The sequence below is a fragment of the Gracilinanus agilis genome, chromosome 5 (genome assembly GCF_016433145.1).
Source record: "Gracilinanus agilis isolate LMUSP501 chromosome 5, AgileGrace, whole genome shotgun sequence".
Classification (NCBI taxonomy): Eukaryota; Metazoa; Chordata; class Mammalia; order Didelphimorphia; family Didelphidae; genus Gracilinanus; species Gracilinanus agilis.
In genome coordinates, this window is record NC_058134.1 from 121,865,891 (window position 1) to 121,892,222 (window position 26,332).

General features: G+C 35.8%; 1 protein-coding gene across 1 annotated transcript in view; it reads right to left on the bottom strand.

Moving 5' to 3' along the window:
• Positions 1-26,332, bottom strand: part of KLHDC10 (kelch domain containing 10) — a 91,482-nt gene that overhangs the window by 37,992 nt on the left and 27,158 nt on the right. The window contains exons 3-4 of the mRNA XM_044679019.1: positions 26,252-26,332; positions 7,664-7,750 (exon numbers count right to left, since the gene is read on the bottom strand). Of these exons, the coding sequence (XP_044534954.1) occupies positions 7,664-7,750; positions 26,252-26,332 (168 nt within the window). The remainder of the gene's footprint in view (positions 1-7,663; positions 7,751-26,251) is intronic.

Consider the following 26,332-nt stretch of genomic DNA (forward strand, 5'->3'; position numbering starts at 1 on the left):
CACACACACACACACACAGAGTAAGGCTCTTTTAGGTACAAAGAACCCTGATTTGAAACTAGAAGATCTGAGTTCAAATACCAGTTCTGTCCCTTAAAGTATGATCTTGGACAAGTCCCCTAAGTCTTTCTGGTCACCGTTCCAGTCTCTAAAATGAGGTTAAGCTAAATGATCTCTAAGACATCCAACACTATATGCAAAGCCTCATCTTAGTTGCTAAGCAAACAAAAACAAAAATATCACACACTCTGCTCCTTCATACTCATAGGATGCAATGCAACACACACATATGAAGTAATATGAAGGGCACTAACAAATAGGAGACTTATTTAAGACTTCATGGAATAGGTGGCAATGAATTGCTCTTTGAATAAATATAGTGCTTCTGAGGGGGAAGAGAAAAGAAAGCAAAGTATACCATAGTATTGGAATGATCAGACCTGTGCCCAAAGATTATTTTGGGAACTATATAAAGGATAGGTTAGAGAATGGAGACTAAATCAATTAGGAGCCTAACACAATAATCATGGCAAGAAAGGTGATGAAGGTCTGAACTAGAATTTTAACAATATAAGCACATAAAGGTGGATAAATATAAAAGATACTGAGGCAAAACCATTAATCTCTGGATACAGTGTAATAGATATAGAATGGATATGGGACAAAGGGAGAGCCAAGAAGGTTATGAATTTCAGTGCATGGTAAGACAGTGATGTCCCTTCATGGAAACAAAGAAGTTTGAAGGAGGAAAAGTTTAAGGAGGATGATAATCAGTTCTGTTTCATACATGATGAGTTTGAATTACTAGCAAGCCAGCTACCTAAAGGCACTGAACAAAAAACTGGATGATTTGAGGAGGTAGATTTGGCTTAAATTTACAGATATGGAAGTAATCTATATAAACATAACTAAATCCCATGGGATGGGATGATGACTTCAACATGGGAATATAAAGGGAAAAGAGAAGCAGGTTCAGGTGACAGTCCGGAGAGCCACCCATACTTGAAGGGTAGGAGAAGGAGGATGACTCTGCAAAAATAGGCCTAAAAGAAATTGGAGATAGGAGAACCAGAAAAAGAGTAGTCACCAAAACCAAGTTACCAAAGAAATTATCTTGGAGGAAGGAGTAACTAACAGTTACTGAAAGCTGTAAAAAAGTCAAGAAAGATGAGAACCAAAGAAAGGCCATAAGATTTGGTGGGTAAGGGATCACTGGTTACTTCTGAAAGGGTGATTCCAGTAGAGTCAGTGCTGGGGACCAGATTGCAAGGGAATGAAAAATAAATGGAGAGTAAAAAGTAAAAGTCAAAAGTATAGCTCCTCAGAAAAGTTTGGCAATGAAAGAGAGAAAAAATATGGTGGAATAGCTTTCAAGGTTGGCAGTGTTAAATGAAGGATTTTTAAAAATGAGGGAAACCTGGGTATGTTTAAAGTCAACATGGAAAAAGCCCACAGGAAAAGAATGAAAATAATAGACAAATCCACCAAGATATTTATAGCAACATTTAAATTTATCATAAAATAGAAATGAAGTAGTTCCCCCCACCTTTGATTGAGGAATGGCTATTCAATTTGTGACATAAATATAATGGGATATTACTGGGCTGAAAAAAATAATGAATGATGGCTACAGAAAAGCAAGGAAAGATTTAAGTGAACTGATGCAGAGTAAAGAAATTATATTACAAAATTACATAGCAAGGCTTCAAAGAAGACCCTTTCCCCACAACTTTACAAAGTTCAGAAGTCCACAGAGAATATTACATATGTTTTCATATTTTTTGATGATCAAGGTTTTGCTGGGTTTTTCCTCTTCCTATTTTTCTTTCTTCTTAAAAAAAAAAAAAAAGCTTTTTGCAGCTGGGAAGTTCTACATGAATTTATGCAGAGTGAAATAACAAATCCAGGAAAATGCTGTATACGTTAACAGCAATATTGTGGGATGATCAAATGTGAAAGACTTGGTTACTTTCTTTTTGTTGTTATTTCCATATTGTTCATTTTTGTAAGTGTGAGTAATATTACAAAATCAAAGCACCAAAATATATGCCCAAATAAACAAGTGATAAATCATGTTTTCATCTGCATTCCTACTCCAACAGTCCTTTCTCTCAAGGTAGATAACATTCTTTTTTTTTTTTTTTTTAAACCCTTACCTTCCATCTTGGAGTCAATACTTTGTATTGGCTCCAAGGCAGAAGAGTGGTAAGGGCTAGGCAAGGGGGGTTAAGTGACTTACCCAGGGTCACACAGCTAAGAAGTGTCTGAGGCCAGATTTAAACCTAGAACCTCCCATCTCTACACCTGGTTCTCAATCCACTGAGCCACCCAGCTGCCACCAAATAGCATTCTTTTTCATAAGTCCCTTAGAATTGTCCTGGATCACTGCATTGTTGTTAGTAGCCCAGTCTATCACATTTGATCATTCCACAATATTTCAGTTACTGTGTTTTCTTGATTCTGCTTGTTTCACTCTGCATCAGTTCATATAGGTTTTTCCAGCTCTTTATGAAATCATCCTGTTTATCATTCCTTAGAGAATAGTATTCCATTACCATCATATACTACACTTTGTTCAGCCATTTCCCAATTGAGGGTCATCCCTTTAGTTTCTAATTCTTTGCCACCACAAAAAGAGCAGCTAGAAATATTTTTGTACAAACAGGTCCCTTCCCATTTAGTCTTGACCTCTTTCAGAAATACAATGATCCAGAACAATTTTGAAGAACTTAAGACAAAAAATGCCATCCAGCTCCAGAGAAAGAACTGTTGAAGTCAGAATGCAGATCAAAGCATACTGTTTTTTACTTTAGTTTATTTGTGTTTTTATTTTGGAGGTTTTGGTTTAATAGGAATATTCTCTTACAACAATGAACAATATGGCCATGTTTTGCATGATAATATATGGTTTAACTCAGATGAAATTGCTTATTGTCTCCACAAGGGGAAGGGAAGGAGACAGTTTGGTTCTTATAACTTAAGAAAACCTATGTGGAAACTGTTATTACATGTAATTGGAAAAATAAAATATCTTTTAAAAATAAAGGGAGAAGAATAGCTTTTTGCATTATATGAAATGGCTCTGGGCAGAGAGGAATACTGGAAGAAATTCTGATGATAAGAAAACAAAAGGTACCACTTAAGATTAATTTTTTTAAAGGAAGAAAGCAACATAAAACATACTCCTAAAAGAGAAGGGTTAAGGGGACAGTTGGGTAGCTCAGTGGATTGAGAGCCAGGCCTAGAGATGAGTGGCCCTAGGTTCAAATCTGGCCTCAGATACTTCCTAGCTTTGGGACCCCAGGCAAGTCACTTAGACCCCACTACCTAGTCCTTACCACTCTTCTGCCTTAGAATCAATACATAGTATTGATTCTAAGATGGAAGGTAAAGGTTTAAAAAGAGAGAGAAGGATAAATATAATCAAGGGTACAAATAGAAGGGCCTAGCCTTGAAAGTAAAGGGGTCATCTCTTCCCTCAGTGACTAAAACAAAGGAAGAGAAGATAAGTGAAGATACAGAAAAATGCTGAGGTGTATAGAGAAGAGGAAGGCACTCATAATGAATGAATGATATTCTCAATAAGATGGGAGACAAGGTCTACCTGCTGATATGGGGGAGAAGGCTGGTGTTGCTGTTGGTAGCTGAAGAAGTTTAGGATAGCTACTGAAAGAAACATGCTAAGAGTCAAAAAGGGAAGATGATGATTGCCTTTTGGTAGAAGGTCTAGCTAATGCTAAATGACATTAATATGTAGTAGATATAGAAGGAACAATTGCATGAAAAGGAATAGAAAAATGCAAGAAGGATGTTGAGGAAAAGGAAGTCTGGAAGAATGAAAAAAGAGGGTCAAAGAATTAAGGAAGGAAAGCAGTGCACAAACTGAACTGGTTTCTGTGAAGGGCAATAATCATTCTTCAAGTCATTCAGGTTCAAAACGTAGGAATTACTCTTGATCTCTAACTCTCATTATTCCCCTCATATTCAATCAGTCTTGTCTATTCCAACTATAAACATCTGTAATACCCATTCTCTTCCCTCTACTCCCACCACAAATGTCCTAATTCAGATTGCTATCATCTCTCATCTGACCTACTTTAATAATTAGTACTTTTTTGTTCATTCATTGGTCACCCAGGGGAGTCCTCTCTAATTCATCCTCCACATAACTGGCAAGTTGACACAGATACAATTGTTCAAAAAAGAAAATCCAGTTGAGTCTATGCTGCCTTTAGGTTTAAATGCAAGAAGAGTTTCTCTTTTTAAAACCCTTCACATTTTAGCTCTATTTTATCTTTCAAGAATGAATAAACACTACCCCCTAATCTACACCAACTCACTCCAGAGTAACTGATCTGCTTTCATAGTGTACCTTACATTCCATATCTTGCCATGGTGACTTTAAACAAAATGTCCTTCATGCCTAAAATGTTCTCTCTGTAAAAACGAATTCTTTAATTTCTTTAATTTAACAGGAGACCTGGAGGTCCTCTTACCATAGAGATGTATAGGGATTTACCAGCCCACAGTGGCAGGAAGTAGGAACTGGGAAGCCCCCTGCTGAGCAAGTGTCAGTTGCAGTCTGGCAGTTGCTGACAGTTAGGAATCAGTTTGGTGAGGTAAGGCTGGCAGTTGCGGGGAAGTTGGCTGCTGGACGTAAGTTGGCGGTTGGGGGTTGGTTGCTAGTAGTGTGGGTTGGCGTTTAGTTGCTGGTACATAAAGGTGGGCCTGAGCTTACTGAGAGGGCTTTTTGCCTCTGGAATCTCCAGAGAGCAGGAGGTCTGTCTCTGAGGCAAGGATCTGCTGTCAGTTGGCTAGTGACAGTTGGGCTGATATAGAAAACTGATTGAAAGAGTGAGTGAGTGGTGGCTAGCCATTATTTTAGGGAGTTAGGGAGTTAATGGATAATTTATAGATAGAGTAGGTTAGATTAGGCCTGGGTTGTGCCAGGCACAAAAAACTGTCCTCAGAAGACAGAGGTAATATTAGGAATTTTAGGTATACTTATATGGTAAAAGGTATATTTCTATGTTTCTCTCCTTTACTATATTCATTTACCATTTATTATAATTAAACTAAATTGTTAAAAGCTGCCAGAAGTTTTCTTTTCTCTGGCTTAAGTTTTAATATTAATTTACAACTCTACTATAGTCTCATTAAAATTTAAATTATTAAAAGCTACTCTCTTATTTTGTCAAAACCCCTATTTTAACCCTTACATCTCTATCACTGCCCCCCAAGAATCAATTCATTTGCAACTTTTTTTCAATGTGTGTGTGTATGTGTGTATAAAAATCTCCTATACTTACTTGTGAATAAGATATTTCACTGATTCACTTTTGGCTTTTCTTCCCCAATACCCAACACTAGCAGGTGCTTAATAAATGCTTGTTAATGTTTAGGTTATTATTGTGAAGGGAAGAAAGTAGCCAGAGGAGAAGTGATAAAGAAGAAAAAAGAAAGTAGCAGTCCCAGTGAAGCAAAGCAAAGGGAATAATGTAACATTAGGACATTAACAGAAAGGTCATGGAGGTGGTAAAATTTGGGGTAATAGTAAGATCAAAGATATGACTCCCCTACAGGTAAATTTGCACAGACCAGAGAAATTGAAAAGGTTTATAAACTGTGAGGCCATGTAGAAGGAAAGGAGAATAGCCATATGTATGTAAGGCATTTTCTAACTCTGAACACAAGAAACCTGGAGAGAAGGAAAGTTTGGACCAGGTTTGTCAGTAAGTTGGGTTCCTAGGAACTAGATTCAAATCATATGCAATATTTAACTTCATTCTTTTATAGGAAAGACAAGTAGAAAAAGAGAAGAATTTTTACAGAAGTTAAAGGTAGTCCATAGGGTTGAGTGATAAAAGTCTCCTTACACATAAGGATACTTTTTTCTTCTATGTCTTCTACTTAATCACATCCTAGGTGATATATTTTATGCTACTTCCTAAACATGAAGTCATTGTTTGAAATATGCTGTAGCCTTTATACTTATACTTGGGTCATTTGTTATTTGAGTTGACAAACTGTGTTGTTCATATTCACAATTATTTGGGATCACTTTAAGATACTTCCATAAGAATTTGGTATTTTTCTTAATGAATTAGGAATATCACAATGAACAGTAAAAATGCTGTACTATGTTCCATTACTGATAACTGAAATAGTTGGAGCTATCTATCCTTACATTAAGTGGGCCCATACAACCACCTAGAGTTTCTTTCTTTTTTTAAAAAAGTTCTTGGGTCTAGTTTTTTGTTTTGTTTGTTTTTGTTTGTTTAAGTTTTCCTAGTCTCTTCCACTCACTATCAGGTCATTAAGTACTATGATAAATGTGCTTAACTCTAGAAACAGTCATAGGATCTAAGAGTTCAGAGACTTTCCCTTGATCCACAGATCACCAAGTCTCCAACTTCATTTTATGGAAGAGAAGAAAGGGACACTGAAGAGCTGAAATGTTAGTCTGCCTGTCAGTAGCAGAACTTGAATTCAAAACCAGGTCTTCTGACTCAAAATTCAATACTCTTTCTACTACGTACAATACATTACCCAGTCCTTTGTACCTTAAATCTATTGGAAGCTGAGAAATGTAATAACCAAGCTAGCTAGAACTCTAAGAATAAAGAGGCTCTATTTAAGAGTTGGAGGGGTTTTCTGATGTATAAAAGCCAAAACAAAGGACTTTATAGCATCTATTTTGATAAATTAAGTTAGCCTTATAATGTAAAAAGTTCTTTATATGAGCTATAGTTGTTTCCAGTTTTCATTTCTTTATAGTAAAATTAGTGAAGTAAAAAGATAAGTATCATTTACATATCAAAAGAGAAAAACTAAGAGGTACAGTGAACAGGAGACAGGGCTTGCATTTAAATCTGGCGACAGACATAACTTACTAGTGATGTGGTCAGGGGCAAATCACTTAAGCTCTCTCTGCCTCATTTTCCTCATCTATAAAAAAACAGGGTTGACCTCCCAAGATCATTGTGAGGATAAACTAGGTAATATGCTTAAGGCATATTTATTATTATTACAAAAAGAAACAACTCCTTTGACAATCAGAATTTTAAAATCTTTTTTAGGTTCATGTAAAAAAATCTAACATTGATTTTTTTTAACCCCTTTTCTGCTATTTCTAATAATATTCAATGGGGAAAAAAATCCACCAAACTAGTGACAGTTGCATGTCCATTTACATGTATTCCTCTACTGAAACCTGGGAAAAGGAAGGGAGGGAAGAAAGGAAGGAAGCAAGGAGGAAGGAAAAGGAAGAGACAAAGAGAGAGAAGACAATACACAAAAAATAATCCCATCTATTTCCCTGTGACTGTAATTTATACTTTTTCAAAACCATTTCAAAAGCTTTTTTGATCAGTTCAAAAAAGTAAAAGTTTCTAAGTGAATATAAGTTTCTTTTGTTCTCTAAAACACATTAAATCATTCTAACCACCCCCACCCAAAATATACTTTAGTTACTACTTTTTGAAAATAAGAAAATATGAAATGCTGTTTTACAAACTGAAAAATCAAGTAAATTCTAGACTTTCTCCCCCACCTATTTTGTGCTTAATATACCAGCATGAAGTAGTCATTGGTTTAAGTTTATAAAATTCAAGATTCCCTTGAACCCACATGAAGTATAGATCTCTTGCTAATTATCACCCACCTCTCAAAAACCTTTTAGGGATCCTTAGGATGGGACAGGACTGAGTGAAGCATCTCCTAACAGCGTCCCATCGTATTTTCTTCTTACCTGTTACCACAATTACCAGCAATGAGTCACATATATAACAAATGATAAGTAATACAGTTATTACAGTTATAAAAACAGAAAAGACAGGAAAACAAAAAACAACTTGATATTGGAGGACATGCTAAACAATTAACACTGAACAAGTGAAAAGAAGCTAACCCTTAATCATTAATTAGTGTTTTCAACAATTACCCAATTGTAAACTAATGAATCTATTCTTATGTTTTCCAGTCCTATTTACATGAGCAAATTCTGCATGTTGAGTAATCACAGGTTGCCACCTTGTGGCAAAATTCACAGGGTGCCTAGGGTGTAGATTAAATGCCACATAAGCAAAAAACAGTTAAAAAAAATAACTGGAAATACAGCCCTCTTTTAAAAAAGGTTAATTAAGACTACTCTCTACTATACTTTTATTCCTTGTTGTTTAAATGGGCATGAAGATTAAGGAATAAGTATCTCAAAAATAAAAAATGATTTTGCACAATCCATATATTTTAGTATATAGGTAAAAGCATATCTCCCTTTAAAAGAGAATATTAGTTTTATATGCAAAATTAAAAGAACCAGGCATGGTTGTTTTTGTTTTTATTTTCCTAGAGCTACATTCCCACTTCTTAATCTGGATTGAACAATTCTATTCCTCAAATTCTAGCCTATGCCCACAAGTTTTTTAAATGCTTACCATATTGCAATTTCTTAATACACTAGTTCTCTTTTCAAATTGATAAAAACTACATTCAGAAATTCGCCCATGGTTGTTACTGGCTTAAGCACATGTAAATGCAGAAACTTCATGATCAAAATTTACCCATACAAGTATACTACAAAATATATTAAGACAAACAAAAACCCCTCTCAGATTGACCATAAAGATAAATAGGAAATAGAAGGACCAGAGTATCCATATTTAAGGGAGTTTTTTTTAAAGCAAAGGCATATTTAAAAATCAATCATGTATATATACATTAAGAAACTATTATGTTCTTTCAGTTATGTTTTGGAGTTTATCAAACAATGGGTTACTGAGTTTCACTGTTTCTGATTCTCCTCATCTATTCTGTTCCAATAATCTACTTCTCTATTTTTTAACCAATACCAAATGTTTTTGATGTCTGGTACTTAATAATAGTTTGTCATTCCCTCTTCCTTCCTACTTTTTCTCATATTTCCCTCAATAATTTAGAGCATGTTTTACTCAAAATTAATTTTATTATTTTATCAAGATCAATAAAGTACTCCATTAATAGACTGATCATCATGGAATTAAAATAATAAATTAACTTATAGTATTACTGTCATTTTTATTATATTAGCACAACAGAGCCATGAGCTCTGAATGTTTCTCTAGCTCTTTAAAAGGAGCACTTTGTAACTGGATCTTTATATTGCATGCTTTTGTAGACAGATCCCCAAAATATTCTATGTATTTTGTAATTATTTTGAATATAATTTTCCTTTCTATTTGAATATAATTTTCCTTTCTATTTGAATATAATTTTCCTTTCTATTATTAACCCTTAAATTTATTACTATACATTAATGTTACTGGTTTTGGAGGGCTCATGTCAAACCTGTTGGAGCTATCTTCTCAATTAGTATTGTCACCGATTCCCCAGGATTGTCAACCATGTAAACCACTGTCATCAGCAAACAAGGGTAATTTTATCTCCTCTTTATTTATCTTTACATATTTAGTTTCACTTTCTTATTTTATTGTTATTGCTAGTATTTCTAGAACTCTATCAAATAATAGTAGTAAGAGTAGATTCTCTTGGTTTACTCCTGCATATATCAGGAAAGTTTCTTTAAAAAGCCTACTGCATATATGATGCTTATTTTAGAGTTCAGACTGATCCATTTTGTAATATATATTTTTTTTTAACCCTTGTACTTTTCGGTGTATTATCTCATAGGTGGAAGATTGGTAAGAGTGGGCAATGGGGGTCAAGTGACTTGCCCAGGGTCACACAGCTGGGAAATGGCTGAGGCCGGGTTTGAACCTAGGACCTCCCGTCTCTAGGCCTGACTCTCACTCCACTAAGCTACCCAGCTGCCCCCATTTTGTAATATTTTTAAAAATTATTTTATGCCTACAGTTTTTAGGTTTGTTTTTTTTTTTAAATAGTATATATGAGTTTTGAAACTTTGCAAAAGTTTCTTTTGAAATAACCATATGTTTGGAATGCTTTTGTTTTTAATGTGATTTTGTTGACTTTTTCTAATGCTGAACCATCTCTGAATCTCTGCATATATATCTAACTTTGTCATATGAATAATTTCTTATAGTCTGTGATAGGATTTCATTTAAAATTTTTGACTTAATAGTAATTTGATACTGTTCTATGGTTCTTTGCTTTATCTTTCCCTGATTTTGTTAGGGCTATATATCTCATAAAAGGCATATGATATTGTTTCATCTTTCAAGAATGATTGGTATTACTTGTCAGAGTAATGTATTTACCTTGATAATCTCTATGAATGTCTGTTTCTGCATTGTCTAATACCATGACTGTAATTTTTTCTTTATTAGACATAGCTGATGCACAATAAAACTGTTAAGCCTATTCATTTATGTCTTTGCTTCTAAGGTATATTTTTGTAATAAACACATTGTAGGATTTTGTTTTTTCATTCAATCATTTCTTTTATGCTACACATTTAAATTCATGCATTAGGTTTATATTTTCCTCCATTCTTCTCTAACATTGCTTTTTTTGTAATTTGGATTTTTTAAATTCTCTATACAGGACTTTTTTTTCTTCAGGTACTTTTCCTTATTCTACTTTAAGACAAATCTATTCCCAGAAGTTCTCCTTTCTTTCTCTCTCCAAATGTGTCGATTATATCTTAATAGTTATCAAGATTTTTTTTTTTTAAAGTTTCAAAGATCCTAGGTTAAGAACCCCTAGTTTAGATCAGCATTTTAAATATATCCTAAGATAAATCTGAAATAGATCTATGACCTGAATATTAAAGGCCATATCATTTTTAAAAGTCAGAAAAGAAACATATCATATACCTGTCAGCTTTGAGTAAGAAATGTATCCTAAATCAAACAATAGAGAGGTAATTACAAAAGGTAAAATATAAAATTTTGATTACGTGAAATTGAAAAGCTTCCATACAAACAAAATTAATGCATCTAAGAGGAGAAGCAGACAAATGTGAAAAAAATTGCTATCAAATTTCTCAAATGAGATTTAGTATTCAAGATATAAGACAAATATGAAACTAAAAGATACTATATCAAAAATTATTCACCCCAATAGGTAAGTGGCCAATAGATATGAAGAAATAGTTCTCAAAAGAAGAATTACAAACTATTAACCATATGAAAGAATGTTCCAAATGCAAATGAAAACAATTCTGAAATTCAACCTCATATCCAGGAAATTAGCAAAAAGAATAAGATGGGATGGGAAAGGTCAATGTTGGAGCAATTGAAGGAAGATAGACACAACAGTATATTATTGGTGGAACACTGTCAGAACAATTATTGTGGAAAGCAATTTGTTTATTCAAATAAAATTACTAAAATGTCCATATCCTTTGACCTTGAGATTGCATTACTAGTCCTATACCCCAAAGAGGATCAGGTCTTTATATAAAGAAAGTCTCCATTTACCAAAAATATTCATAGCAGCAGTTTTTGTGGTTAAAAAAACAAAAGAACTGAAAACAAATTGACACCCTTCAACTGGTAAATGACTTCACAAATTTTGATATAAACATGTAATGGAATATTACTGGGCTGTAAGAAATGAATGCAGAAAAACAAGAAAAGACTTATGTAAATTGATAGAAAATGAGGTAAGTAGAGCCAAGAAAACAATCTACACACTGAAAAGTAAGATCATGTAAATGGAAAGAACTATAAAATAATTAAAAGTGAATGCTGAGAAATTACAAAGAAGTATAATGCAAACAAAGACATATAAGAAAAATACTTCCTTCCATTCCTCTGCAGAAGTGGGAGATCTCTGGTGTGAAACATTTCATATATTTTCAGATTTGTTCAACGTTAACCAGTTTTGCTAATTTTTTGTTCTTTATTTTATTTTTTTTTAAACCCTTACCTTCTATCTTGGAGTCAATACTGTGTATTGGTTCCAAGGGAGAAGAGTGGGCTAAGCAATGGGGGTTAGGTAACTTGCCCAGGGTCACACAACTAGGAAGTGTCTGAGGCCAGATATAAACCTAGAACCTTCCATCTTTAGGCCTGCTTCTCAATCCACTGAGTCACCCAGCTGCCCCCTAATTTTTTGTTCTTTAAAAAAAAGTATTTGTTATAAGGGATATCTCTCTTATCAAATAATAATAATATTATATATAATATATATAATGATAAGAGAGGGGAGGAGGACACACAGGGAAATTTTGGCAATATGATAAAAGCAGAAATTCATTTTTTTTAAATGCAGCATCTATCAAGACTAAGAAACACTATTTATGAATATACCTAGAAAATAATTTTTATAGAAACAAAAGACCTAAGTAAATTTAATCAGAGTCCATGACTACGCTGTGGCAATAAGTGAAAATTACAGTATTTCCCTAACTATTCAGTATATTTAGAGAAAAATTACCAAAGGACTAGTTTTTGGAATTAGACAAAATTCATTTGGAGAAAATAAAAGAGAAAGGCTATCAAGGGATTTTTAAAGGTAGAATACCTAGGTTAGAGGTAGGCTATGTACACTATAAAGTAGCAATTCTAAAATCTGATAATGGGCATTAAAATAGAAAAATAAAACAAGAATAAACTAAGCAAGAACTACAAACAAGTGCACAAAGCAATCTAATGTTCAAAAACAAACTATATTCAGGAAAGGGATTCTATTCAACAAGATTTGCTAAGAAAACTAAAAAGCAGTCTAATAAAAAAAAAATAGCATCTTATACCTTCTATTCCAATAAATTCTAAACAGATAAATTATTTAATTAGGAAAAGTCACTTCATAACAAAATTAGAAAAAAGATGCTTTACATAATTACAGATATAAAGAGAAAGGAATAATTAAGACAAAAGATAAAAATTGAACATGCTTAACTATATAAAATGCTTCAGTTTTGGCCCCTAAAATAAATGTAGCCAGAAGCAGAAGATGCTGTTTGAGAAGAAATCTGCTTTAAACACCCTAATAAGTCTAACATGAAAAAATCTTTGAGGGTACTAAAACAAACATCTAAGATTAAGAGTCATTTCATTTTCCAAAGTGCTCAAAAATATGAATTTTTTATGAAAAAAATTATTTTACAATAGCCTTTAAAATCATAATAATGTTTTCTTACTTTAAAAAAACAGTAGCATTCATATTCCTATAGTTCCTATAGAACTTCTATATCTTCCCTAAAGAAAATTTACTCCCTGGGAAAATCCCCCTCAGAAATCATTACTAAGAATATATTCTACATCTCTGAAGATGGCTGAAAGCATAGATAGCTGGTTATTAATGAGTTCCTTAAATATTTGCTAATATATAGACTAGGTCACATAAATTAATATTCCATTGGTCCACCAGACTTATCTGCAGATTCACCATCAGGTTAAGAAATTTACTTTTCTCTCCAGTCTCTTTTTTTTTTTTTTTTTAAACCCTTAACTTCTGTGTATTGACTTATAGGTGGAAGAGTGGTAAGGGCAGGCAATGGGGGTCAAGTGACTTGCCCAGGGTCACACAGCTGGGAAGTGGCTGAGGCCGGATTTGAACCTAGGACCTCCCATCTCTAGGCCTGGCTCTCAATCCACTGAGCTACCCAGCTGCCCCTCTCCAGTCTCTTTTAAAAAATGGAGAAATGCAGTATCATCTTTGGATGATAAACTTCAATGGAAATATTTTGGGAGTTTAGATACTATTCTACAGGAAGTTTCTCTCTCTTAAAGCATGCTGCCATGTTCAATTAGCTAATTCAACTCGTAATTAATTAATTCAGCTGTACCTCTTTCCAAAAAAATACAGGCTAGAAGTGAACAGGTTCCAATGAACATAGTTCTACAGTCAAAATATTTAACAGATGATATATACCATAACTAGCAATAAGCTGTTCTATACCATATGTTCACTGACACTAACATTTTGTTGGTACCAGAGTCCTGCTTCCAATCAGAGCTATAACTAGCAAATCTGGTAACCTAGGCAAATTCAGTTTGTGGGGAGAATAGGGAGGAAACCTTGTGATACAAGGTTCTGTTTTATGGGATGGCCCTATCAGCAAAAGAAGAATAGGTCCAGCTGGGGAGCAGCTATCCAAGCAAGTAGAAAGACCTCAGAATCCCATCTCAACTAGCTGAACTGGGAGAAAGCAGACTCTCCTTCAGAAAGTATAGTCCTATACCCACCTTTCAAAGTCTATAACCACACTTCAACACCAGGTGACAGTGAGCAGAGGTCAGGGACATTGTGGTACAGGAAGACAGGCCCCCAGGTTGAGGTATAAGACCATGAGATGGAGGAACAAATCCAGAGAAGCAGCTTGCTTCCCAGATCTCTGCTACTCCACCCATCCTGAGGCAAATACATTCTTCAGCCCAGCTTCCAATTAGGGAGACTAGGCTATAGCAATATAGCCAGGATAACAGTAAAATTTAAAACTATTACAAACTGTATTAATATCTAGGAGCCAATCTAACAAGAAACTCAAGACTTTTACAATCATAAGACACTCATTTAGAAAATAAATAACTGGAGGAAAAGTCACAGCAATGTAATAAAAATGATGACATTAACCTCCAGATTTAGTATCTCTAACAAGGTACCAATACTGCCTAGCCCTTCCCACTCTTCTGCCTTAGAACCAACCATCATTTCTGATATACCTTATTACCACAACCAATGAGTCCTCTATTGTAACAAGAAAAAAAGTTAAGCTAAATCTACACATATGTCCGATTGTGTGGACATCATTACACGCTTATATCTTTCCCCCACATCTCTTAAATATCTGTTGAATTGAAACACTAAAAGTCAAAGGAAGATTTTCCCTAATGGTTAAGCAGGCACAGGATATAAATGAACAATTCTCAAAAAGAACTGGCAGGGGCAGCTGATTAGCTCAGTGGATTGAGAGCCAGGCCTAGAGACAGGGTCCTAGGTTCAAATCTGGCCTCAGTCACTTCCCACCTGTGTGACCCTGGGCAAGTCACTTGACCCCCCCATTGCCTACCCTTACCACTCTTCTGCCTTGGAGCCAAGGCGGAAGGTAAGGGTTTAGGAGAAAAAAAAAAAAGAACTGGCAAAGTTAACAAAATATGAGAATAATCTATGTTGGAGAGAAAGCAGAAAGATAAGCACACAACCCCAAAGAGATTGCTTTCAAAGGGAAAGGACCAATATGTACAAAAATACTTAAGATACATCTTTTTATAGTAGCCAAAAATGGGAAACTAAGGAGGTGTCTATCTTTGAATAACACAGTATATTAATTTATGGCTGCCCTCGAGGATTCCACCTCACTGTTGATTATCATGAAAACCTGCTCTCAGGTGCAGGACATATTGATGCCAAACTTGGACACCCAATCAGTTTTAGGCCTATTGCAAACTCAAATAATCTACCAGCTTCAGCATTTCCAATAGCTGGGATTACAGATGCATGTCACCAAACCCAGGATGACACATGAGCATTATTATACTGTAAGAAATTACAAGAGTCAGTTTCATAGAAACCTGAAGACTGATGTAAAATGAATGAGACCTAGAAAACAACTTATACCATAACCACAACACTATAAAGAAAAGCAACTTTGAAAGGCCTAGGAACTCTGATCAATACAATGACGAAACACATTTCCAAAGGGCTGGGGATAAAATCACCTACAGACAGAAAGGTGATAAACTCAAGGTGCAGAATGAAGCATATTTTTGGACTCAGTATGGGAATTTGTCTTGTTCAACTATGCATAATTCTTAGAATTTTTTTCTTTTATCTCCACCTCCCCCCTAGAATGGAGGTATAGAGAGGTCCTAGGAATAACCAGACATTTTAGAAAAAAAGGTCTAAGCTAATTCCCTAGCCAAAATCTTTAGCCTTTTTCACCCCCCTCAGCATAAAACTGCAACTTTCTAAGTAGTTTAATTTAGACTAAAGGAACCATTACCTGGTTCTAATGCTTTGCATAATGCACCTTAGCAAAGAAAGGGTGAGAAGTTGCTACTGAATAATATCATTGCAATAGTAGAAAATTCTTGGTTTCAATTTTCCTTTAAAAACTTAACAATAGAAATTGTATCTGCCTCACCTATCAGGCACATAATGATGAGAAACAAGGCAAAGGCAGCTAGGTAGCATAGTAAATAGAATGTTGGTCTTGAATTCAGAAAGATCTAAATTCAAAAACTGACACAATGGCAACAACTTTGATTTTTTTCATCTGTGAAATGTGGATAATTATAGCATCTACTTCATAGGTGTGGGTTAAAGCAATAAACTCCTCCTCTTCTGCCAGTTAAACTAGTTTTTCCTTAAAAGTTATTAAGACCTTCCTCAAGAAGGGCTCAGGCTGAGTACAAAGCAGCCTCGAGGACCTAGGGAGAGGCTTTTAGAGGTCTGACTGGTAGAACAAGATGAGAAATGCAAGTAAGGGAACTTCACTCAGTCAAATCAACCTGAGGTGTCCTCAATGCCTATTTTTGTTGGAATCATTCTCCTGCTATGACTAAATAAATCTCCTTTAGCTGTCAAATTACCCAGTCTTAATATGTTTCCATTTTGAGCCTAAACTGTTAAGAGACTGACCTGAGCCAGGCCCAACCCAAAACAATTGCATAATCTTAGCAGGATTAGAACAGCTTTTTACCAACATTGGGTTCCTACAGGGCAGAGAAAGGAGAGCCTGGATTGTCTTCCTGTTTACAGTGATGTTCTTGGTGATGCCTCTGGTGGTTCCTTATTGTGGGCACGCCTTACTCCTAGGGCATTACAGAGGAAACTGACTGTTGCTGAATAGCTAGAAGAGAATAATGTAGGTATGGAATATGTTCTAAAGAAACACACTTTCAAGATAAGTGGAATAAACTGTATTTTAGGCCATGCATATCTGTCGAATCTTCAAGTCTGGCTTGAACTTGACTCCTATGGAATTAAGCCTAGAAGTTCTTAAGGACACTAGTCTATTTCCATGTAGAAACAAAAAGAAGTTTATCACATTATGTGGGCACTCAAAGCCTCAGGAGAGCCTCAGAAGTTCATGATAAGTACTCCTGGAATATAATGGTAATATTTGGTAGCGTGTTGTGAAAGTGAAGGGAAGAAGGTAGGAAGATTGGAAGAATGGGGGAAACGAGAGAGGAAGGGAAAGGAAGGGAAAGGAAGGGAGAGGAAGGGAGAGAAAGGGAGAGGAAGGGAGAGAAGGGAGAGGAAGGGAAAGGAAGGGAAAGGAAGGGAAAGGAAGGGAAAGGAAGGGAAAGGAAGGGAGCGGCCCAGCAGGGGGAAATTGACCAGAGTCCTTCAGGGGCTCAAATAAATGATCAGAGAGCAACTTTAGGGTTTTGAATAGCTAGGTTTTATTTAGATTAGGAAAGGGGAGGTCTAGGGAAAACTAGGAGGTAGGAAGAAAGGGAAGAAGGCACGGAGAGAGATCAGGGTCTCAGGGTAGCGAGCAGAGTTTCCAGGATCTAGAGCTGTAAAAGGCACCAAACTTTCTGGGAAAGTTGTGGGAGTTGTCTGGGAAAGTTGTAGCAAAAAAGTCCTGGGAGTTGTAGTCTTCCAGGGCTTATAACAATTTCAAATGACACAGTAGGGAACAGGAAATTAATGAACTTTACAACCATCTAGTTGCAGTGTACACAAAAATATGGTAGCTGTAGTGAATAATGGGAACTAGGCTCTCCAGATGAGAGTTGTATCAATACTTATATCGAAATGAGTATATAGATTTAGAACATCCGTTCTGTAATTGTTATGACTAAAGAAATTCAACTATTTAATGGTCAACTGACTAGCAGAATAAAATTTCAATTACCATGAATTTGGACCACCCTTGATCCTAAACAACATTGTTAATCTACATGGTCTTCTGGCATCTGTTCAGAAGGTTAAATCACTAGCAACTAGGCTCAAGTATATTTGAAAACTGGGTCTCAGTATCTCTACTCACTGCATTTCATTTTTTACCTCATCTGAAGAAATTCTGTCTACTCTAGTGTCACTTAGCAAACTGCTAAAAACCTTTGTCATCTTATTATTTTGCTGCATTCACTGTATTAAAGCAAAACACAGAAATCCATATTTTTAGCAACTAGAATAAGACGTTTTCCTACCAACTAGGAGATACAAAATTAGATTCTAGAATACAAATTATGCTTCAAATTGGACTGTTAGTAAAAATTATGTAAGCATACATATTCTAAAACTTCCACTCTAATGCAACTGAAAGTATAAATTTTTTCTGTACTCTAAAAACTCTTTCCAGACTTTTCCCTTTAGGACAAAAAGCTAAGTTACCCCAAACTGGATCAAGGGTGGAAATTAGACTAACTCTTATCTAAATAAGATCACTGCCTGGTCCCCTCAAAGAAAATAAGAAAGGTAGTAATGTTTATAACTACTAGAAAGACATAAGCATAATAAGCAAATCCCTGCATGTAAAAAAAATATCATACACAAAGGTTTTTTTTTGTTTGTTTGTTTTTAAACCCTTGTACTTCGGTGTATTGTCTCATAGGTGGAAGAGTGGTAAGGGTGGGCAATGGGGGTCAAGTGACTTGCCCAGGGTCACACAGCTGGGAAGTGGCTGAGGCCGGGTTTGAACCCAGGACCTCCTGTCTCCAGGCCTGACTCTCACTCCACTGAGCTACCCAGCTGCCCCCCACAAAGTTTTTTATATCTCTACAGTGTAAAGCTATTTCAAGTAGTATTATATGAAATAAAATTACAAGATGGAAATGCCTAATTACTTTTCTAGATAAAGAAACAAGAAGACAAAACGGAATGAAACTTGCATGGTCTGTCTGTAAAAGCAAATAAAATGGTCAGCCACTAACTACTAGGGGGGAGAGGAAGTAGGAGGGAGAGAAAGTTCACTGTTAATGGGAAGAAAAAGAACAAGAGAACCAATATGTGGAACAAAATATGAACATGTGGGAGCAGGAGGGAGAACTTAAAAAAATTCATAGCATAGTTGTTGTTTTTTTAAATAGAGTCCAGAATTTGGGGTTAAGGAATTCTTGTTAAAAAAGGTTTAGGAAATTGAAAAGATAGTACAGAAATGAGAAAAATCACCCCATTTTGAAGCTAGAAGGGACTACAAAGACCAAAAGGAAAAACTTAATAGGGGGCAGCTGGGTAGCTCAGTGGAGTGAGAGTCAGGCCTAGAGACAGGAGGTCCTAGGTTCAAATCCGGCCTCAGCCACTTCCCAGCTGTGTGACCCTGGGCAAGTCACTTGACCCCCATTGCCCACCCTTACCACTCTTCCACCTATGAGACAACACACCAAAATACAAGGGTTTAAAAAAATAAATAAAAATAAAAATAAAAATAAAACTTAATGACCTCCAATGAGGGAAAAACCCACTAATTCCCAAGTAAACCTCTAATAATTGGGCAAATTTTCCTTACAGCAAACCTAAAGGATTATTTGCTATTTCAACCCACTGTTCTTAGTAGTGTGCCTTTTGAAGCCAGACAAATAAGTTAATTCCTCTTCCATAAGACTCTTCTTAAGACTGAAGTCAAGAAAAGTCACGTAATAAAAAACTTTTATAATCAGGAAGAGCCTTTGATATCTAACTCAATTCATTCATTTTAGAGATGAGGTCTAGAGAAGGTCTCTCCACTCCAGTCTATCCTCCCACAAACTACCAGTGATATTCCTCAAGCAGAGGTCCAATCATCTTTCCAATGGTTCCTTATTAACTTTGAAAGCTCTTTAAAATTTGGGCCCTTTCTTATCTTTCTATATGAGCTCCCTAAGAGAAAAAACTGTTTTTGCCTTTCTCTATATCCTCAGTGTTTACCATAGTGCCTGGCACACAGTAAAACCTTAATAAATACTTGCTGACCAGGACTTGTCCAAGACCACATAAGCTAATTAGTGTCAAAAACCAGAACTAGAACCTAGGGAGCAAGACTCCTAGATTCCAATTTTTTGTTTTGTTTTTTAATGTTCTTTTTTCAGCCCTTAACTTCTGTGTATTGGCTCCTAGGTGGAAGAGTGGTAAGGGTGGGCAATGGGGGTCAAGTGACTTGCCCAGGGTCACACAGCTAGGAAGTGTCTGAGGCCAAATTTGAACCTAGGACTTCCTGTCTCTAGGCCTGACTCAATCCACTGAGCTACCCAGCTGCTCCTTCCAATGTTTTTTCAATAGACTTAAGATTTGCATCTGGGTATCTTGGTTTTGTAGTTTGGGGCCTTCTGTCCTTTGTAATTTAAAAAAAAATTTTTTAAACCAAAAACCTGGGGGCAGCTGGGTGGCTCAGTGGATTGAGAGTCAGACCCAGAGGTACTGGGTTCAAATATGGCCTCCTGGGCAAGTCACTTAACCCCACTGCCTATCTCTTACTGCTCTTCTGCCTTAAAACCAATACCCAGTATTAATTCTAAGACATAAGGTAAGGGTTTAAAAATAAAAATAAAAAAATAATAAAACCAAAAACCCAAAAAAGTCTTCATGTATTCTTTGGAATCCCTAAAAAAGCCTTCATGATTGCTTAAAGGAGAATAGGGAAAGGGTTAGTGAGCTAAATTTTATTTCAGAGACACAAAAGAGCTGAGTTATGACAACAATCATGCTACAAGAATAATAAACTATGAGGGGAAATTATAGTGTATTTAGAAAGAACACTGGATATTGAATCCCAGCACTCCCATTTTAGTACTCTGATAAAGTCACAAATCACTCTGGGCCTCTTTTCTCAAGATCTTTAAAATAAAGAGAGTGTATTGAATTAACAACCCTTGCAGCTCTAAATCTAGGAACCTGTGAACCTAAGCATATTTAAATAGAATTTAAGGCTGAACTCAAATAAAACAATGTTTATCTCCCAGATCAAATTACTTACCATCTCAGGGAGGGGGGAGGGAATAGAGGGAGGAAGAAAATTTGGATCTTATAATTTCAGAAAAATACTGAAAATTGTTATTACATTAAATTGGGAAAATAAAATATTAAAAATTTTAAATGTTTATCTCACATGCTTAAGTGAAAATAATTTCCTGAATGATAATTTATGGTATTTATATGTAAAAGATAAAACATTTCACAAGTGACTAATATTACTTGTAGAAAGCTACACAAAAGTTAAGTGTTTTCACTTTATTAGTTCTTCACTATCTAAAATAAATGTCAATCACACAAACAATGTAGCAGATTTTATTTATCAATCACCTAGATCTCAGGGTCCCCAACCCTACCCCCAAGCTTAAGGGCTAAAATTCGGTAGGCTCAACAGTCTTCTACGTACTTTCATATACCCCTAAAAGGTCCCTGAATCTTGAATTCTATTGTCCCAACTCCTAGTGCCATGTTTCCTGGGTGCTAAAGGGTTATGGTAAAAATTTCAAACCAGAAGGCTATAGATTTGGAAAAGAGAATTGACATCTGAGGATAGCTTCTAGATTCCCAGTTTTTCTTAATCTTGGGGAAGAAGAATGGGAGAGCAAGGAAGAGGGGCTAAATGAGAGACTACTCTCTAAATACTCTTTAAAAAAATGACTAAACCAATGCAACTACCAACAATTTGGAAATTGGTCTTGTTCAAGGACACATGACAAAACTAGTGGAAACGCGCATCGGCCAAGGGCGGGGGGGGGTTGAAGGGGAAAGGGGAGCATGAATCATGTAACCATGTTAAAAATGAATATTAATAAATGTTAAAAAAAAATTAAAACAAAAAAAAAAAGAAAAAAAAAATGACTAAAGGGGCAGCTGGATTGAAAGACAGGCCTAGAGGCGGGAGGTACTGGGTTCAAATCTGTCCTCAGACACTTCCTAGCTGTGTGACCCTGGGCAAGTCACTTAACCCTCATTGCCTAGCCCTTACCACTCTTCTGCCTTGGAGCCAATATACTGTATTGACTCCAAGACGGAAGGTAAGGGTTTAAAAAAAATTTTTTTAAAGACTAAGATTCACCATAAGGGCCAGCTGTGGCTAATTTTAGTGAAATAACACCAGGCTGTGCTCACTGAAACTGGAATACAGAAGATTAGTAATGGCCAGTGTGCAAAACTAACATGCAAATTCATGAAGTATTCCGTATTTCTCTAATAAAAATGACAATAGTACCTAAATTAATTTACTTATTCGGTGCACAATTATTTTATAGAAAAAGAAAAAACTAAATTCATTCGTAGGAATAAAAACATCAAGAATCTCAAAGGAAATAATGAAAAAGTGGGAAGGAGAGTAGCCTAGCAGTACCAGATCTTAAAATATACTCAATACAAAGAAATAATTCTCAAAACAATTTGGTGCTGATTAAAAAATAGCGTAATCAATTAGTGAAAGCAATGAGGTATACAACATACAGAAGCAAATGAACCTAGTAAACTTGTATTCAATTAGGTACAAAGACTCCAGCTACTAGGGTAGGGTCTCATTACTTCATGAAAACTGGACAGCAGTCTGGCAGAAATTAGCTTTGAAACAACATCTCCTACTATATACCAAGCTTAGTTTCAAATGGATATATAACATAGATATAAAAGGTCATACCATAGATGTATTAGAGGAAGAAGGAAGAAATTATCTTTCAAATATGTGAATAGAGGCAGGAAATTATGAACAAACAAGATAGAGAGGATCACAGAAGACAGAACGGGTCATTTTGATTGCATAAAATTAAAAATTTCTTTTGCACAAATGACTCAAAAATAAATAAAATCAGGAGGGAAGTTAGGTGGCTCAGTGGATAGTCAGATCTGGATACAGGAGGTCCTAGGTTCAAATCTGGCTATGTGACCCTAGGCAAGTCACTTTAACCCCCAATGCCTAGCCCTTACAGCTCTTCTAGCTTGGAACCTATAATTTTAAAAATAAAATAATAACATAACATAAAATAAAATAAAATTAGAAGGGAACCAGTGAACTGAGAGGAAAAAAAATCTTTGCAGCAACTTTCTATGATAAAGGTCCCATTTCTTAGCTACATAAGATACTGATTAAATATATAAGATTAAGAGCCAATTTATAAGAAGTAAATAAATGGCTTAAGGATATCAAAAGGAAGTTCTAAAGAAAATAAAAATACTATCAATAACCATATTTTTTAAAAAGTTCTAAATCACTAAGAATTAGAGAAATGCACATTTCTCTAAGCAACTCTGAGGTTCCATCTCAAACTCCTCAGATAGGCAAATGTGACCAAAAAAGAATATGACAGTCAGTGGTGGCTAAGAGAAAAAAAACAGGTACAATTGGTGCACTGCTCATGGAACCTTTAACTGGTCTAGTTATTATGGAAAGCAATTTGAAATTATGTCCCAAAAAGTTACTAAACTGTGTATTCCCTTTGACCCAGTGTTACAACTAGCCTGAAGAGATCAAAGAAAGAGGAAAAGGTTGTTCTAGAAAAACATTTTCATAGTGACAAAAGACTGGAAAGGACTGGACGGGCATGTAGAATTGAGAACAGATGAGCAAATTTACTGTCATGAACATAACAGAATGACATTGTGCTATGAAGAAGTGACAGTGTTAGAGACACCTGAGAAGGCTTATTTGAATTGCTACAGAAAGTGAACAGAACCAGAACAATTTATACTATAACATCAATACTGCAGAAATAAACAATTCTAAAAAGACTTAACTTTGATCACTATAACAATAAACATGATTCTAAACAACTAATGATAAAGACTGCTGGCAACCTAAAATAAGAAATACATTTTTTTGGATGTGGCCACTGTGGAAATTTGTATGACTAAGTGTACATGATACAAATGTTTTGTATTTATTTTTTTCTTTCTTTTTGGATCAGAAGAGGGGAGAAATAACAAATAGCTGATACTTTAAAATTTAAAAAACTTTTAAAAAATTAAGGCTTTAGTCTCTCCTCAATACTAGTCCCACACCCCAAAAAACCAGCAATCTTCCCTTCTGTTCCATAAGGAGAAACCAAAGATTTATAATACAAACAGCTAAATTAATTCTAACACATTGGTGTTTATAACAGCTAATAATAGCACCAGCTATATAACAGGCACTGGGATAAGCACTTTTTAAACATTATCTCACTTGGTCCTCACAACAAAGCAGAGAAGCAGATACCATTATTATCATCATTTTTACAGATAAGGAAACTGAGATAAATAGAAGTGACCTGCCCAGAGTCACACAGCTATTAAGTATATGAGGCTAAATTTGAAGTCAGGTCTTTCTGATTCAAGGCCTATTACAATGCAAAATGAGGAGCTGGATAAAATGATCTCTAGTCTTTTCCAACTCTTAAATATATGAGCTTGAGGCTGAATTTGAACTCGGGTCTTCCTGACTAGGCTCATGATCTATCCACTGAGCTACCTGGATGTCTCCTAAATGAGTTCAAGTCTAAAATTCAGCTTTTTCTCTTTTGACTACAAAAGTGTTAAAGAACCAAAGTGCCAGGGGAAAAAACCTAGTAGAAAGCCTAGAAGGGGAATGATACTACCAAGGGTAAAAAGTGAACTCCAAGTGCATAACAGAAACAAGGAAGACTTGGAAGTCTTTTCTGACTTTAGTTTTATCCCTGTTCCTACCTATCTTCACCTTTGGGGAGCAAATATAAGTTATGCCAAAGGTACTTCACATTCTGCAAGCCCTAACACCTGAAACCTTTGAGGGAACCACCACTGTTGCTGTTGCTGACTGGCTAGACTGAAGAACACAGTATAGGGAGTAACATATAAGATTGGCAAAGTAGGTTGGGACCTACTAAATAAAGCAGTTTATATGCAATCCTAGTGGTAAAAGGCAATTTCCTAAGTAGGGCAGTGAAATGGTCAAAATTGCATTTTAGGAAAAATCACTTTGGTGTGTTGAGGAATTATTGAAATGGGGAGCCACTTGAGGCAAGGGGACAACAAGAAACTATTGCAATAATCTTGGCAGGAAGACAATTACAGCATGAGATGACTATGTGAGTAAGAGATGGATGCAACAAAGTAAAAATGACAAATTTGTAAACTGACTTGATATGCAAGATAAGGAAAAGTCAAAATCAAGGATTATTGCAAAGTAAATTTGGATGATTGGAAGGATAGTGGTGTCCTTACCAGAAACAGCAAAGTTAGGGAAGAAGATGGTTTTGGGGGAGAATAGATAAGAACAACAGTTTTAGATATGCTGAGTTGGAGATTTAATTTGATATATTCAGTGGTAACTGGAAATGCATGAGTTCAGGAGAAAAACTAGGGTTAGATAGATACAGGAAGGCTGTATAATTCTCAATCTCTAAATCCTACAACACATCAAACTACAGTTAATTATCCTGTTTTAAAACTTAAACAAAAGATTTAAAATACCTTGCCAAATTTCCTGTTATTAGTCATTTAATTTGTAAACTACTCAAATGACAATGTAGCAAATCACTGATTTTCATCATATTTGTAAAATGCTAGTAATTAAATTTGTAAAATACAGTGCCTTCAACTACCAATTAACACCTTTAAACTTTATTCACACATACTTTTGCTCAATTCAACAAGAACTAGAACCTTATTATTGATTTGCCTGGGATTATTGCACTGCATTAAGATATCCTGAAAAAAGGCTAAAATAGTATTGTGTGATACAATATTTAATAACTAATAATAAATCTTTTTAAATCTTTGATAGTATTTCCATCCAATATCTCTACTTCCACTGAATCATATCATTTTAAGGTGTCTGCAAAAAGAATCTGATTTAATTCAGCCTAAAAAGTAAAAGGCTAAATTCAATGAAACGGAAGATGTCGTGTTTGGGTGGGCTGGTGGATTATTTGGGGGGATAATTTACACTGCATGTTAGCCTAATTTGACTAAATCTTAAGTGGGTCTGTAAGTATAAAGTTTCCTTTCTCTTCTCCAAACTCTAACATCACTGATCCTTCGACCCCTCCCAAGAGGGTATAGTTGATCATTCTGAAATGCCAGTTACCGTACATGACCCTTTTCGAAGTCTCTACGGAAGGAGAACCTTTCTCCTAACTTCTGAATCCTTTTTGTTCGTCTTCCTTTCTCTCGTCCCAAACATCTAACCCTCATAAATACATCCCCATCCAGAAGAAGTACTCCTTGGAATACTCTTCTCTCCCTCTCCTTAATATAGTGTCCTTTACTGACTTCCCACCACCAAGGCGCCAATGCTATCTAATCCCAAGACCACCCAGCTGGGAAGGAAGGGAGCTGAGAAATAAAATTGAAAAGAAAGGAAAAGTAAGAGTTCCCCAGGATGCCAAGGCCTCCCCTACGCAACAAAACGCCAGCATCTTGTGGAGCCCGTTAATTTTGACGCCCCTAGCTCGGAAGGAGGGCGGGGGTGGGGGGGACAATCCCGCCCTCCCGGAGCCCTCCGGCAGCCCCGGCCCGGCCCGAGGCTCACCTGGCAGGTGCGGCGGCCCGCAGAGCTTCACGAAGCGGTTGAGCAGCCCCGCTCCACGGCCCCCACCCCCGCCGCCGCCAC